Source organism: Sceloporus occidentalis, unplaced genomic scaffold, assembly GCF_023333645.1.
Source record: "Sceloporus occidentalis isolate IW3139 unplaced genomic scaffold, rSceOcc1.0.p SCAF_67, whole genome shotgun sequence".
NCBI classification, from domain to species: domain Eukaryota; kingdom Metazoa; phylum Chordata; class Lepidosauria; order Squamata; family Phrynosomatidae; genus Sceloporus; species Sceloporus occidentalis.
The window spans coordinates 5,044,081-5,057,428 of NW_028317047.1; the positions used below are offsets into that span (position 1 = coordinate 5,044,081).

General features: G+C 39.6%; 1 protein-coding gene across 1 annotated transcript in view; it reads right to left on the reverse strand.

Moving 5' to 3' along the window:
* The window catches only part of LOC149286670 (protein PTHB1), a 269,256-nt gene that overhangs the window by 133,370 nt on the left and 122,538 nt on the right, over positions 1-13,348 (reverse strand). The window contains exons 11-13 of the mRNA XM_089493849.1: positions 12,765-12,818; positions 3,982-4,084; positions 2,906-3,010 (exon numbers count right to left, since the gene is read on the reverse strand). Coding sequence (XP_089349975.1) covers positions 2,906-3,010; positions 3,982-4,084; positions 12,765-12,818 — 262 coding nt within the window. The remainder of the gene's footprint in view (positions 1-2,905; positions 3,011-3,981; positions 4,085-12,764; positions 12,819-13,348) is intronic.

The window sequence follows — 13,348 nt, forward strand, 5'->3', positions numbered from 1 at the left end:
ACAACGTTTGGGTGCATAAAGTGAACATAGATCGCTTTATACACCAGTTTAAAGCCATGACGGTCCTGGCACATCAATTGTCGCTAACTGAATGTTTTTGCATGACGTGCCCGGACTGTCAATTGTCGTCAAGGGGTTTATTGATTATCAGCAAGTGTGACCACCTCTACTAAAGCCAATGTTTTAGCAGTTTTCTGGTTTGGAGCATTCAGGTGTTGACACAATGCCAAGGAGGTAATACATCAGCAATGATCTTAGAGAAGCAATTGTTGTTGCCAATCAATCTGGAAAGGCTTATAAGGCAATTTCCAAACAATTTAAAGTCTATCAATCTACAGTGAGAAAGAACATTCAAAAGTGGAAAACATTCAAGACATTAGCCAATCTTCCCAGGAGTGGAGGTCCCAGGAAATTCACCCCAAGGTCAGATTGTGCAATGCTCAGAGAAATTACAAAAAACCCGGGAGTTACACCTCAAACTCTACAGGCCTCAGTTATTTAGACAGTACAATTAGACAAAGGCTGAACAAGTGTCATTTGTTTGGAAATGCAGGAAAGCCTCTTCTTTGTAAAAAGAACATGGCAGCACAGCTTACGTTTGCAAATTTGCATCTGAACAAACCACAAGACTGGAACAATGTCATTTGGACAGAAGAGACCAAAGTGGAGATGTTTGGCCATAATACAGAGTGCCACATTTGGCAAAAACCAAACACAGCAGTGTATATACACCTCATACCAACTGTCAAGCACGGTGGTGGAGAGGTAACTATTTGAGCTTGTTTTGTAGCCACAGGACCTGGGAACCTTGCAATCATCGAATCGATCATGAACTCCTCTGTATACCAAAGTATTCTAAAGTCGAATGTGAGGCCATCTGTCCAATAGCTAAACTTTAGCCTAAATTGGGACACGGAACAGGGCAATGATTCCAAGCACTCCAGCAAATCCTTCAAAAAGAAAGGAATCAAGGTATTCCAATGGGCCAGTCAAAGTCCAGACCTTAACCTGATTCAAATTCTGTGGCAGGACCTTAAGAGAAATGTGCGTAAACAAATGCCTGCAAACCTCAATAAAGTGAAGCAAAGTTGTAAAGAAGAGTGGGTCACAACATGAATGACTGATAAAGTCAAACAGAAAATGATTACTTAAAGTGCATGTCACAATCACTTACGAAAATGACTATAAAATATGGAATTGGATCAAACAGATAGTATATTAGCTATTAGAAAATAACTATTAGTATTTAGAAAAGACAAATCATTATTATGCCATTATGTCAGTCATTTTACTAACATTCTTTGAGCTCTTATCCATGTTTCCTGGAATACCCACAAGTGTATTTTAAATCCAGAAGCTTAATATGTTCCTTAAACCAATTTATTTATTAAACTAAATTGACTCATTGTTCCACAGGAAACATTTCAGAACCACTTGCAGTCTTCAAAAAAATTATAATGTTGAAACAAGGTGCACCAATGTGTCCTTTCCTATTGTTCACCTCGTGATCAATTGGCAGGTTTGGCTTCTCTCAGCAGGCACTTCTTTCCGTCTAAGTGCTTGAAAACATCAGTGTTATTTATTTTGGAGGAGGGGAAAGTATGGTTTGCTTTCTTGGACCTCTATGGAAAAAGAAAAGCCAAGAAATTCCACAAAGCTTCACTTGCTTGCGTTGGCGGACAACAGCAGAAGATGGTTTTCCAAAATAAAATCATATTGCTAAAAGCACTTTAAAATTTAGACAGATGTGTCTAGATAATTCCATACTGGAATAAAAGGTTTGGATGTCTATGTTGTAATAATAAAAATACTTCATAACTTTACATTTTTAATGAGGTGCTTGGAGTTGAAGAAATCAGATTGAAATGAAATCCACATAAAGAGGTTAATATAAAATAATCCAGAAACATATGGGTGGGGATACAGACAGTTAACTGGATATTATAATGAAAAGCAAATGTGTTAAATTAAGGATAATGATTAGGATTACTGCAACATTTCAATTTAAAACAATTAAAAACGTATATAAACCTGAGATCCTGCAGAGCTAGGCTACAAAATATTAAAATACACATGATCTTGAAGAGTTCAAATCAGGACATAAAGTGTTCCTCTAACAAATAAATTCTGCCACACTTACACATATAAACCTTCCAATGACTGTACACAATTGCCTTTATGGATGTTGTAGTATTGGTTGTTACTTTTTTTAAGACATTATATCAATTATACCCTACATGATAATTGGTAAACTTAATTCACGAATACATATTGCGGTGAAGATTGTTAACACTAAACAAACATTTATGTATCAAAAACAGCTACTACAGAATAAGATATCTAGGCCTGTGGGACAGTACATTTACCAATTTGTAAATATGATCATAAACACAATGGGGCAAACCTCCATGGTCCATGTGGGGCTAAGGCTTCCTTATGTTCAGGTGGACGCTTTGTTTCTGCCAATAACGGCTTCTATGACTAACCACTGATGAGCTAAATATTCTATTATATAACTACCCTTTTCTGCGCTAATTTGGTACTTTGGATTTATAAGCCCCACATTACGACCACATAAGCGTCAGCATAATATCACACATGTGCAGACATGTTGTAGAAATCCCCTATTTAGGTGCAAGGGAGTCACAGCATTTTGTGTGATTCTACCAGCAAAGTGTAGTACACTTAAACACATGGAGAATTTCACTGAAATTAGTGAGCATTAAAATTTAAGCCTTCACAAATAGCAGTACCCCTACTGTAATCCAAACTTGGTTATATGCATATATTACGTATTATTAAAGGGATATTCAACCTTCACAATAAATGCTTATATGAACACAGGAAATCACACAATCATATTCATAGTTGTCTACGCAGTACACAGAAATAAATTGTTGCTTACCTGTAGGCATACTATATGAAATCACAGCACTTCCTTCAAGATCAGTGGGTGGACAGTTTCCCTTCAGGAACACAGAAATACTTGCTGTCTTTGTTATCCCTGCCTCTGAAAACCATAATAACCATTTCAGCATAAACACTCCAAATATGTATGGTTTTAACCCCTTTGTGACAATAGCTGATTTTATTTTCTGTACCCTTCATGAACATGGTTTTAACATTTCTGCGGTGCTCGTGTTTAGCTGTAATTTTCTCTCTCATTTACTGTACCCACACAAGTTATATATTGTTTTCTTTTTTTTTGGACAAGAAGGGCTTCCTTTAGATAACATTAGTTTGATTGTATCCATTACTTACTATAAAAAAGTATAAAATATGGTGAATAATTGAGACTTTTTGTGACTTATTTGAAAAATCTTTCACTCATTTACAAAAGCTAATTTAAAAAAAACCTACTAAATAGATTATAATATTTGTCTTGAGTTTAGAAACTTAATGGTTTTATGGTTTTTCTTGCATGTTATAGGGCAATAAGTACAAGTAGCACATTTTTTTTTCAAATATGGCCATACTGCCCCATGTCCTATTTGGGACATCTTTGAAGGTGGCCATCAAACCATATATGTTTGAAAACTAGCCACCCCAGGGTATTTCAAATGCTAGTATTTTAACCATTTCCAAGCACTAATTCTACCACCAGCCTTTGTCAAACTTTGTGGTAGTAATTTTTTTGCGCATCTCGGGACTTCCGCTACGTGTTCTCTTTCTTATCTCCATACGAATGCTGGGACAGGTTAAACACAGTTTGGTAATACTAAAGCGCCAACCTGCTCAGTAAATTTTTGTGACATTTGCAAACATTTTCATAAAGTAAGATGTAATCTCATAAGCTTTCAAAACTCAAAGATTCATTCTTCATATATAAACATACTACCGAGGTCTTGTATTCTTATGTGACTCTACATGTTACTGTAGAAATATGCAGGAACCAATAAAAGATATCAATGACATCTACAAACTACCTTTCCTAGGAATTCTGTGTATAAAACATGGCATTAAAACAGACTGCAGACTTACCTAATGAATCAAAAATAAACTTGTCTTGAGTAACAGCTAAAGGAGGTGGGATGCTAATGGACAGCACAGATTTCTGTACATTTAACCTGGTCCCTACACAGAACTGTAAGAAAAAAAAAGAACTATTTCAGTAAATTAAATATAAAATCAAGTACACTTAACACTCTGCAAAGGTTTTATTTGTAAAATTCTGTTACGTTTGCATGCTTGAAGGACACCTTTCCCAACCCAAAATGTTTTCTTTATTATCAAAATTACCGTGAAAACACAAACCTATAGTATCGTATAAAGTGGCTATAGGAAAACAGCAAAAGCATTGAAAATGCCCACTTCCACAATCAGAGCAATAATTAAGAAGTTCCAGTCAAATCAAAATGTTATGGTTATCAACCAGGAAGAGGATGTGTGTCTATATTATCTTAACGCACTGTGAAGAGGATGGTTTGAGTGGCCATAAAATCAAAGGATCACAGCTGGAGGATTGCAGAAGTTAGATGTGTTTTGGGGTCAGAAAGTCTCCAAAACTACAATCACCTACATCACCACAAGTTGTTTGGAAGGGTTTCAAGAAAAAGCCTCTAATCTCATCCAAAAACAAACTCAACAATCTTCAGTTTGCCAAACACTGCTGGAACTTCAAATTGGATCAGGCTCCGTTGTCAGATAACACACCAGGTGTGGGTTCTGCGCATAGAGAGGTAGTCATATGGAAAAGTACCTTATGCCCACAGTTAAATATGGTGGTGGCTCTTTAATGTTTAGGGGCTATTTATTCTGCCAAAGGACCTGGACATTTTGTTAGAATCATGGATGCTATCAAATATCAACAGATATTAAATGAACACCTCACTGCCTCTGCCAGAAAGATGGGCCGTGGTTGTATGACAATAATCCAAAACATACATCAAAATCAACACAAAAATGGTTTACTGACCACAAAATCAAGGTCCAACCATGGCCATCCCAATCACCTGACTTGAACCCCATAGAAAACCTGTAGAGTAAACTGAAGAGGAGAGTCCTTCAGAGTTGACTGCAAAATTTGAAGGATCTGGTGAGATTCTGTATGGAGGAATGGTCTCAAATCCCTTTCCATGTATTTTCCAACCTCATCTTGGCAACAGGAGGTAGCACAAAGTCTTGATTAAAAGGGTGCCATTATATGCACCACACATATATTTAACAATTTTTTTTTTATTTTTTTTTAAACCTGTTGTGTTTGCAGTTGTTTGATATCCATGAGAGCAGAGTATCTTTGTGTATTTTTCGAGAAAAGGTTAAACAATAAAGGTAATTTTTCACAGCCTTCTTTGCTCATATTTATCAAGGGTGCCAATATTAGTGGAGGACGCTGTATCCACCACCTTCTCAGTGAAGTAAAACTTCCTTACATTACACCTAAGCATCTGACCCTTTAGTCCTAACATTCCCCTCTTTTTAAATATACTTTCCTTGAATATGTTTCTGGATATATTGTTTCATATAAAGCTCATGTAAACTAAATTTTCTTTATCTGCTGATTTTAATAATAGTAATCTAATAGAACGATGTTTATAAGATTTTATCATTTTTCCGTGTATCACAATGAGAATATTTGTGGTCATACCTGCAGCATAACGAATGCTGTGAATGCTTTTTTTTTTATTTATTTTTTTTAGAAGAAGAATACAGCAATTTTGACTTAAGATTCCCAGATATTATGATCAAGGTACAATTTTTAACTGGTGATGAAGAACTGAACTAAATCCAAATTCCACTTCTATAAAAAAATAAATGTCCTCCTAATAGGGCTAGTGTAACTCTATTTTAGCATGTTATCAGGGTAATCATCTTACTTATAAAGATGGACTCACTACTAAATGTCATGTTGTCATGTGTAAAATAAACACTGTTTAGATTTCTTAGACAAGACACAATGTTGATTTTATGCAGAAGAGCTAGAAACATTCAACTTTTAAGCAGGTAAAGGACCCTTATACGACGCAATGGTACATTAAAAAAACAGATAACACATACTATTCTTTCCTCTGATCACAATTGGAATCTGAATGTAGATAAAAAAAATCAACAAAAATCCCCCAAAAACGCATTTGCACTGTGTATTGATATAAAAGGCTGGTTCTTTGTGTAAGCATAAGTTGCAAAAGTTATGTCATAATTTCTGAAACAGTTATGATTCTTTTTTCCAAGCCTCAGTGAAACAATTTTTTAAACATATTATTTTCACAGGAGGAAAACAAAGCTACAAAAACATCTACACAAGACCCTCATATCACTCTGATATTAAAGTAAAACAATGGCGGTAACTCCCTGGTTGCAGTTGCTGGCTGTCTGCCAGGGATAATCCCCTCAGCAAGTGATGAGATGACATCCTGCTGGGGGTAGTCACATAAGTCTTTACAAAGTCAGGGCCCATAGTCAATAGCGAGGAGGCTGGCTGTCAGGCCTCTCCAGTGGCCCCAGTGATGGAGGGAAAGACAAAAGAAAAAAGAGGAGAGGGAATGCGAAAGGAAGAAAAAAAAAAAGTCTTTGTCTAAGGAATAATCCGTGAATAGACCCACCACCAAGTCCAACTGGTATTCAATAGAGTGAGTCATTAAGATATGCAGTGAACCACTCAGTCCACTGTCCCATATTTTAAGAAATATATCCAACACTAGAATGTTGACATTTCAGCCTCTTCCCAACATCTCCTAAATGTGTCTGTTAAATAAGAAGTACTGTAATTTAGGGCTGCAACTAACGATTATTTTAATAATCGATTAGTTGGCCGATTATTTTTTAGATTAATCGATTAATCAGATAAAAAAATGTAATTTTTTTTCAATTTAAAATAATGTAATAAAAAACGTACAATTTACACTTTCATCTCTTTATCACAATGGCCTCTCTCTAGTCACCTTCTTATTTTACTGACATAATAATAAAAGCTACAAGAACCCAAACACAGTGTTTCTCAAACTAGGTTTTAATACAAAGTTATTAGTAAATATTAATTCATATGTTAACTATTTTTCATATTTAATAAAAACTATGAGAAAAAAGCCTTGTTTAAATTTTTATATATGCCTTATACCTCTTATATGCCAGTGATATGCAACTGATCCCCCTGATATACCTTTTACCACCAGATATGATTTATGCCCCCCTGATATGCCTAATATTGATATGCCTTATACCCCCTATATGCCACTGAGCCCCCTGATATACCTTTTACCCCCAGATATGTTTTATGCCCCCCTGATATGCCTAATATCGATATGCCTTATACCCCCTTACACCACTATAACTCACCCATATACCACTCTGGCTCCTCCCCCTCCCATACACCACTCTGGCTCCTCCCCCTCCCATACACCACTCTGGCTCCTCCCCCTCCCATACACCACTCTGGCTCCTCCCCCTCCCATACACCACTCTGGCTCCTCCCCCTCCCATACACCACTCTGCCTCCTCCCCCTCCCATACTCCACTCTGCCTCCTCCCCCTCCCATACACCACTCTGCCTCCTCCCCCTCCCATATACCACTTTGCCTCCTCCCATACTGCACTTTGGCTCCTCCCCCTCCCATACACCACTCTGCCTCCTCCCCCTCCCATGCATCACTTTGGCTCCTCCCCCTCCCATACATCACTTTGCCTCCTCCCCCCCCCATACTCCACTCTGCCTCCTGTCAGCCACGGAGGTGCACAAGACACCAGGGAGCAGGGTAGAGAGGCAGAGTGCCGTATGGGAGGTGGAGGAGCCAGAGTGGTGTGTGGGAGGGTGGCTCCCATACACCCCTCTGACTCCTCCCCCCTCCCATACACCGCTCTGCCTCTCTACCCGGCTCCGTTACTGACAGGAACTTTCACTGCAGCTTCATAGAAGCCTCAGCGTAAGTGAAGGTGAGTAACGGAGGCTGTCTGTGCGATGCAGACCCCCACCGGCTGACAGAGAGGCTGATCCTCTGTCAGCCGGTGGGGGTCTAAACGATGCGCACAGACAGCCTCCATTACTGCCCTTCACTTACGCTGAGGCTTCTATGAAGTCAGTAACGGAGCCGGGTAGAGAGGCAGAGTGATGTATGGGAGGGGGGAGGAGTCAGAGGGGTGTATGGGAGGGGGAGAGAGACGGAAGTGAGGGGAATCCAGGTCCCCTGCAGCGTTGCGGGGTATCTGGATTCTAGTGTTATAATCCGATCTCTGTTAGAGGTCGGATTATAATTTTTATAATCGATAAAAATCGATTCGATTAATCGATAATGAAAATCGTTGACAATGGTTTTCATTATCGATTATTATCGATTTTATCGATTAGTTGTTTCAGCCCTACTGTAATTCCTCATATCATCTCATGCATGACTTCCAAATATACTGAGTGAAGAGAAAAAAAATAGAAAACAGGGACTATAGAAATGCTCCCTGAAACACCCTGTAATTAATGATAAATTATTAAAAATGTTGCTTCGATAGTTGCATTGATTTTTCATTTGCCTATTTAAAGATGGCAGATTCTGATACATAAAGCACAGTATTTGAGAGAGCACAAAAACAAAAAATACACTCCAAAAAGAGGGTACTATCATAAAATCAGGGCCGGACTGGGCAGGACAAGTCTTGAGGGCGACCACCTAATTATACGTGTGCCCCTGGCCACAGCCACCAATAAAACTGCAGCAGTAAAATAGATTTTGTCCCTGCAGTTGCATTGGCGGCCACAGTCATGGGAACACGTATAAAAGCGAGCAGCCTCACTTCTGTGGGGTCACTTCTGACAGCGCTGCACCGGATCTGACCTCATATCTGTCTGTCTGTGAGAGCGCCAGAGAGAAAGCTATGGATGGGGATGCCAGAGGGAGGAAGGGAGTGAGCTAGTGAGTGAGTGGGAGGGTAAGGAAGGAAGTATGTATGAATGTATGTGTAAGTGTGTGTTAACATGAATGTATAAGTGTACTTGTGTGAGAGAATGGATGTGTAAGTGTTTAGGGGACTGACGAACACTTTAGCAAAAATGGAACAAGCAGGCTGTTTGGGGGCACAGAAAATTTGTTTGGTGGCAAAGACAATTTGGGGGCACTGACAACATGTTTTGGGCACAAAGATGACTCTGGGAAGCTGGTTGAGGTTATAAACAAGATGGGGAAAAGATGGCACAGACAAGCTCTTTGGGGGCAAAGATGGCACAAGCAAGCTGTTGGGGGGGCAAATGTGGTACTCAACTGTTTGATGACAAACGTTGCACTGTAGGACATGTTGGGGGGGGTCAATTTCTAGTTACGCCCCTAGTAATGTGGTTTCATAAACTGTATGAAAAGTATTGTATATAGTAAGGTTATATGAACATAATTGGAGGCATGCCAAGTGAAGGATATTACGATGAGGGCCATGAGAGGTTACATTAGGGAGTTTGAATATGGAGGGGGATGTCTGTGGTACAGTATGGGGTGATAATGGTAGGGAATGGAAATGAAGGTGGGGATGAATATGATGATGGAGGTATGAATATGGTTGTTGTGTATAATGATTGAGGTTAGGTATTGGAATGAATTAAGATATTGAGGTTATGATGTTGGTCAGGGGCAGCTCTTCACTAACACATACCCCTTGATGAAGTGATCTTGCCTCACAAAACGCGTAGGGCAGGTTTCTGACAATATCTCCAGACATCCAGATCGATATTTGGATACTTCTGTAAAAATTTTACTTTTTGTAAGTTTTCTATTATTAAAGTGTGTGCAGGAGGCACATACTTAAGTAGTCTGAAGCAATTATTTGAACTTCATTTGTGTTTGATCTTCGGTTGACACATACATCTTTATTTACACAAGAATTCACCTTTTTATGTTGACTCATTGCCACGGATGTATAAGATCAAACACCTTGCCATGCAGTCTGCATTTACAAACATTTGTGAAAAAAATGCATCATTCTGAAGAGCTCAGTGATTTCATGAAATTCCATCCCTGCTAGATATGCCACAGTCAACTAAGTGGTATTATTGAAAAGTGGAAGCATTTATGAACAGCAGCAATTCAGCCATGAATTCAACAGAAAAACTGTGCAGAGGAAGCTTCATGGAATGGGTTTCCATGGCCGAGCAACTGCATGCAAGCCTCATGTCAGCAAGTACAATGACAAGCGCTGCCGCTGAGCTCTAAAGCAGTGGAGTGACTAATCATGCTTTTCTGTTTGGCATATATACCTTGTATGAAAAGAGTTCTACACAAGCCCTTATAAAAATATATTATTTTATTGTACAAACAAATTATTTTTTTAAATATAAAAACATATATAGTATTTCATAATTTAGACAACAGAGGTTTCTAAGAAACTAATCAGAGCATATGGAGGGGCTATGGTTGTATATACATAAAGTGTCACAGGTGCATGTAAACAGTAAATGAATTATAAAGTGCTTAGTCATTCAAATATTATTGCCTATTACTCACTATGGAGTGCACCCATTGATTCAGTAAACATGTGAAGGACTTATAACGTATGCAATGAATATCTAGGTAATCCAAATGATCAAAAAGACGTCCTAAAAGTGCTGTAATGCTTACCCATATTAACCTCCACTTCCTCTACGCCGTTTCGGTTCTCCTTTTTCAAGGGGTCGCCGACCTGTTTGGCAGTCTGATGGTGGAGTCTGGGTATGGCGGATGCCAGGAGAACGTTACCCGCCTGACTGCTTTGTGCCAACTGTAATGTTGGGTGGAGGAGGGATAATGGTATGGGGCTTTTTTCATTGTGTGGGTCTGTCTGGATTCCACCCTGTTAGCCTGGACTCTGTATTTATTTATGGGTGTCATATCCATTTCAGCCCTCACCTTTCAGACCATCACTAGTCCACATGCTAATGACCTGACCAGCTGCATATGCTAACCTGGGTGCAACCCTCCCCATAAATACCTGCTTATTCCACCATTCCGGGCTTTGCATTGAGATGTATCTGCATTCTGCCTGGCCTGTTCTCCTGCTAGCAGCGGTCTGATTTGGTTTAACCCGTTTTGACCCGGCCTGCCTCTGACTTCGTTCCTTGGTTCCTGTTACTGCCCGTGTTGACCCGGCTTCTTCTGACTCTCCTCCTGGATTCCGCACTTGATATTGGCCCTCTGGTTCTGACCCGGCCTCCCTGCCTAAGTATGCCCTGCCAGAGGACTCCCAGTCATGTGCCCTGCCGTGTGTCCAGTGCCCTGTCTGAGGGCTTCCAGCCATGTGTCCAGTGCCCTGTCTGAGGGCTTCCAGTCATGTGTCCAATGCCCTGCCTGAGGGCTTCCAGCCATGTGTCCAGTGCCCTGCCTGAGGGCTTCCAGCTGTGTGTGCAATGCCCTGCCTGAGGGCTTTCTGTCGTGTTCCAGAGAGTGGGTCCCATCAGTTCAGCTACAGCATCCTAGTGCTATCTTGTTCCCGACTAGGGGGCTATTGTGCTGTACATCTACCTTTGTGCCTGTTCCCTGTTTGGTCGGGTCTAGAGCCTGTACTAACCTGGCGCGCCAGCTTCTATAATACAGACCATCTCATATTAAGATTCAGCCTGTTGTGTTTCATTTTGCCGGTCTGTACCTTCCTTCTGGTAATAGAGCCTCTGATATCACTTGTAACTGGGCTTCTACCTGACTTGCTTACAAGGCCACACTTCGAGGGAAGGGAAATCTTAATACCAAGACATTTTGGGACAATGCCCCAATGCACAAAGCAAGATCCAAAAGACATGGTTGGATGAGTTTGGTGTGGAGGAATTGACAAACCTGCAGAAAGCCCTGACCTCAACCCCATTAAACACCTTTGGGGTGCACTGTAACAGAGATTGTGAGCCAGGCCTTCTTGTCAGTGCTCAAATGGTCTACTGGATGAATGGGCAAAAGTCCCCACAGGAACACCTCAAAATCTTGTGGAAAGCCTTATCAGAAGAGTGGAAGCTGTTATAGCTGCAACGGGGGGGACCAACTACATATTAATGTCTGTATATTTATAATGCAATAAAAGCAATGCAATAAAATAATGTCATAAAAGTCCTTGGTGTAATGGTCAGGTATCTCGATACTTTTGTCCATAAAGTGTAAATATACACAGTTACCAACATTTTACACACTAATAGTCACTCTAACACCATACACTTATATATACATACACACACACCACTCTAACATCAAACACTTATACATACATACAGACACAGCCCCTCCAGTACCATACACTTTTTTAGTTTAAATCCTTTTTAATAATTTATCAGCTTTACAAAATTAAAAATGTATACATATACATACATACATAAATAACAACAGCAAGTCTTTAAAAAATGCTCAGGAACATATAAAATCATACAACATACAAATACACAGAATGCCGGTTAGGGAAGACTGCCTTCCGGAATGAGGGGTAGTCGCTATCGGTAAATGCCAATACTGTTCTCTGACCCATCTATCCCATCTAATAAAACTTTTTGAGGAATTAAGAAAGGGCCAATTTAGATCTCTCCCCATTCTAAATTGAGTGATAATCTGTTTTTGAACTTGATTCCAGGAGAGAATTGGAGAAGCTAGATTGTACCAGTGTTAGCCAGCTTTCAGGTACAGCGAGTGGAAGCATCTGGAAAAGATAGCTCCATTCAGGTATTATATAGGAGTTGATCACATAAATTCTTCCCCATACCATAAACCTTACTGTTTTATCCGGCCTGATGATGTAGACCAACCATGAAGGCGTTTTGCAATTATTCCACTGAACTACTTAACGTACATCTGTATGACACGAGTATACAATTCACATACACAATAAATGTATAAAAATATACATACCTTTACAGTTAAAGACGGGATGTTTTCTGACTCCACTTCACTGTCAAATGATTGCTGTTAATAAAAGCAAAAAACAAATACAATAGGTCATGTTCATGTTATTTTCAATACATTCAAATACAGAAAGCCGAGTCCTAACAGGCAAATCTGAGGGTGGGCAAAATAAGCCTGTCAACTACCGAATTTTTGGAGTGTAATGCACGAATAGCTAGATACCAGAATTTGAGACTAAACACAGCTCCACCATCCACAGATTAAAGTGAAACTCCAGCTATGATATGCACTCTTTTTTTCAAATGCATGGGGTATTCTGCAAAATGCTCCCAAAAGCATGTACCCCTTTTCCAATTGCCCTAGCTAAATGCCCTTTAGGAGATGCGTTCGGCCCAAGTATTTCCCTGCATGTGATGTGTAATGTCTTCCTATTGATTTAAGTGGGAGCACATCCCTACTACTGATTGATAGCTTCAAGAAAGCCAATCAGTGGCAAGAATGAAAATCGTACAGCAAGGCTGCAAGTACTATGTCAGCTAAGTGCTTTATTTTTTTGTTTACATCACATCACTCATGCCTCTGGAAGCAAC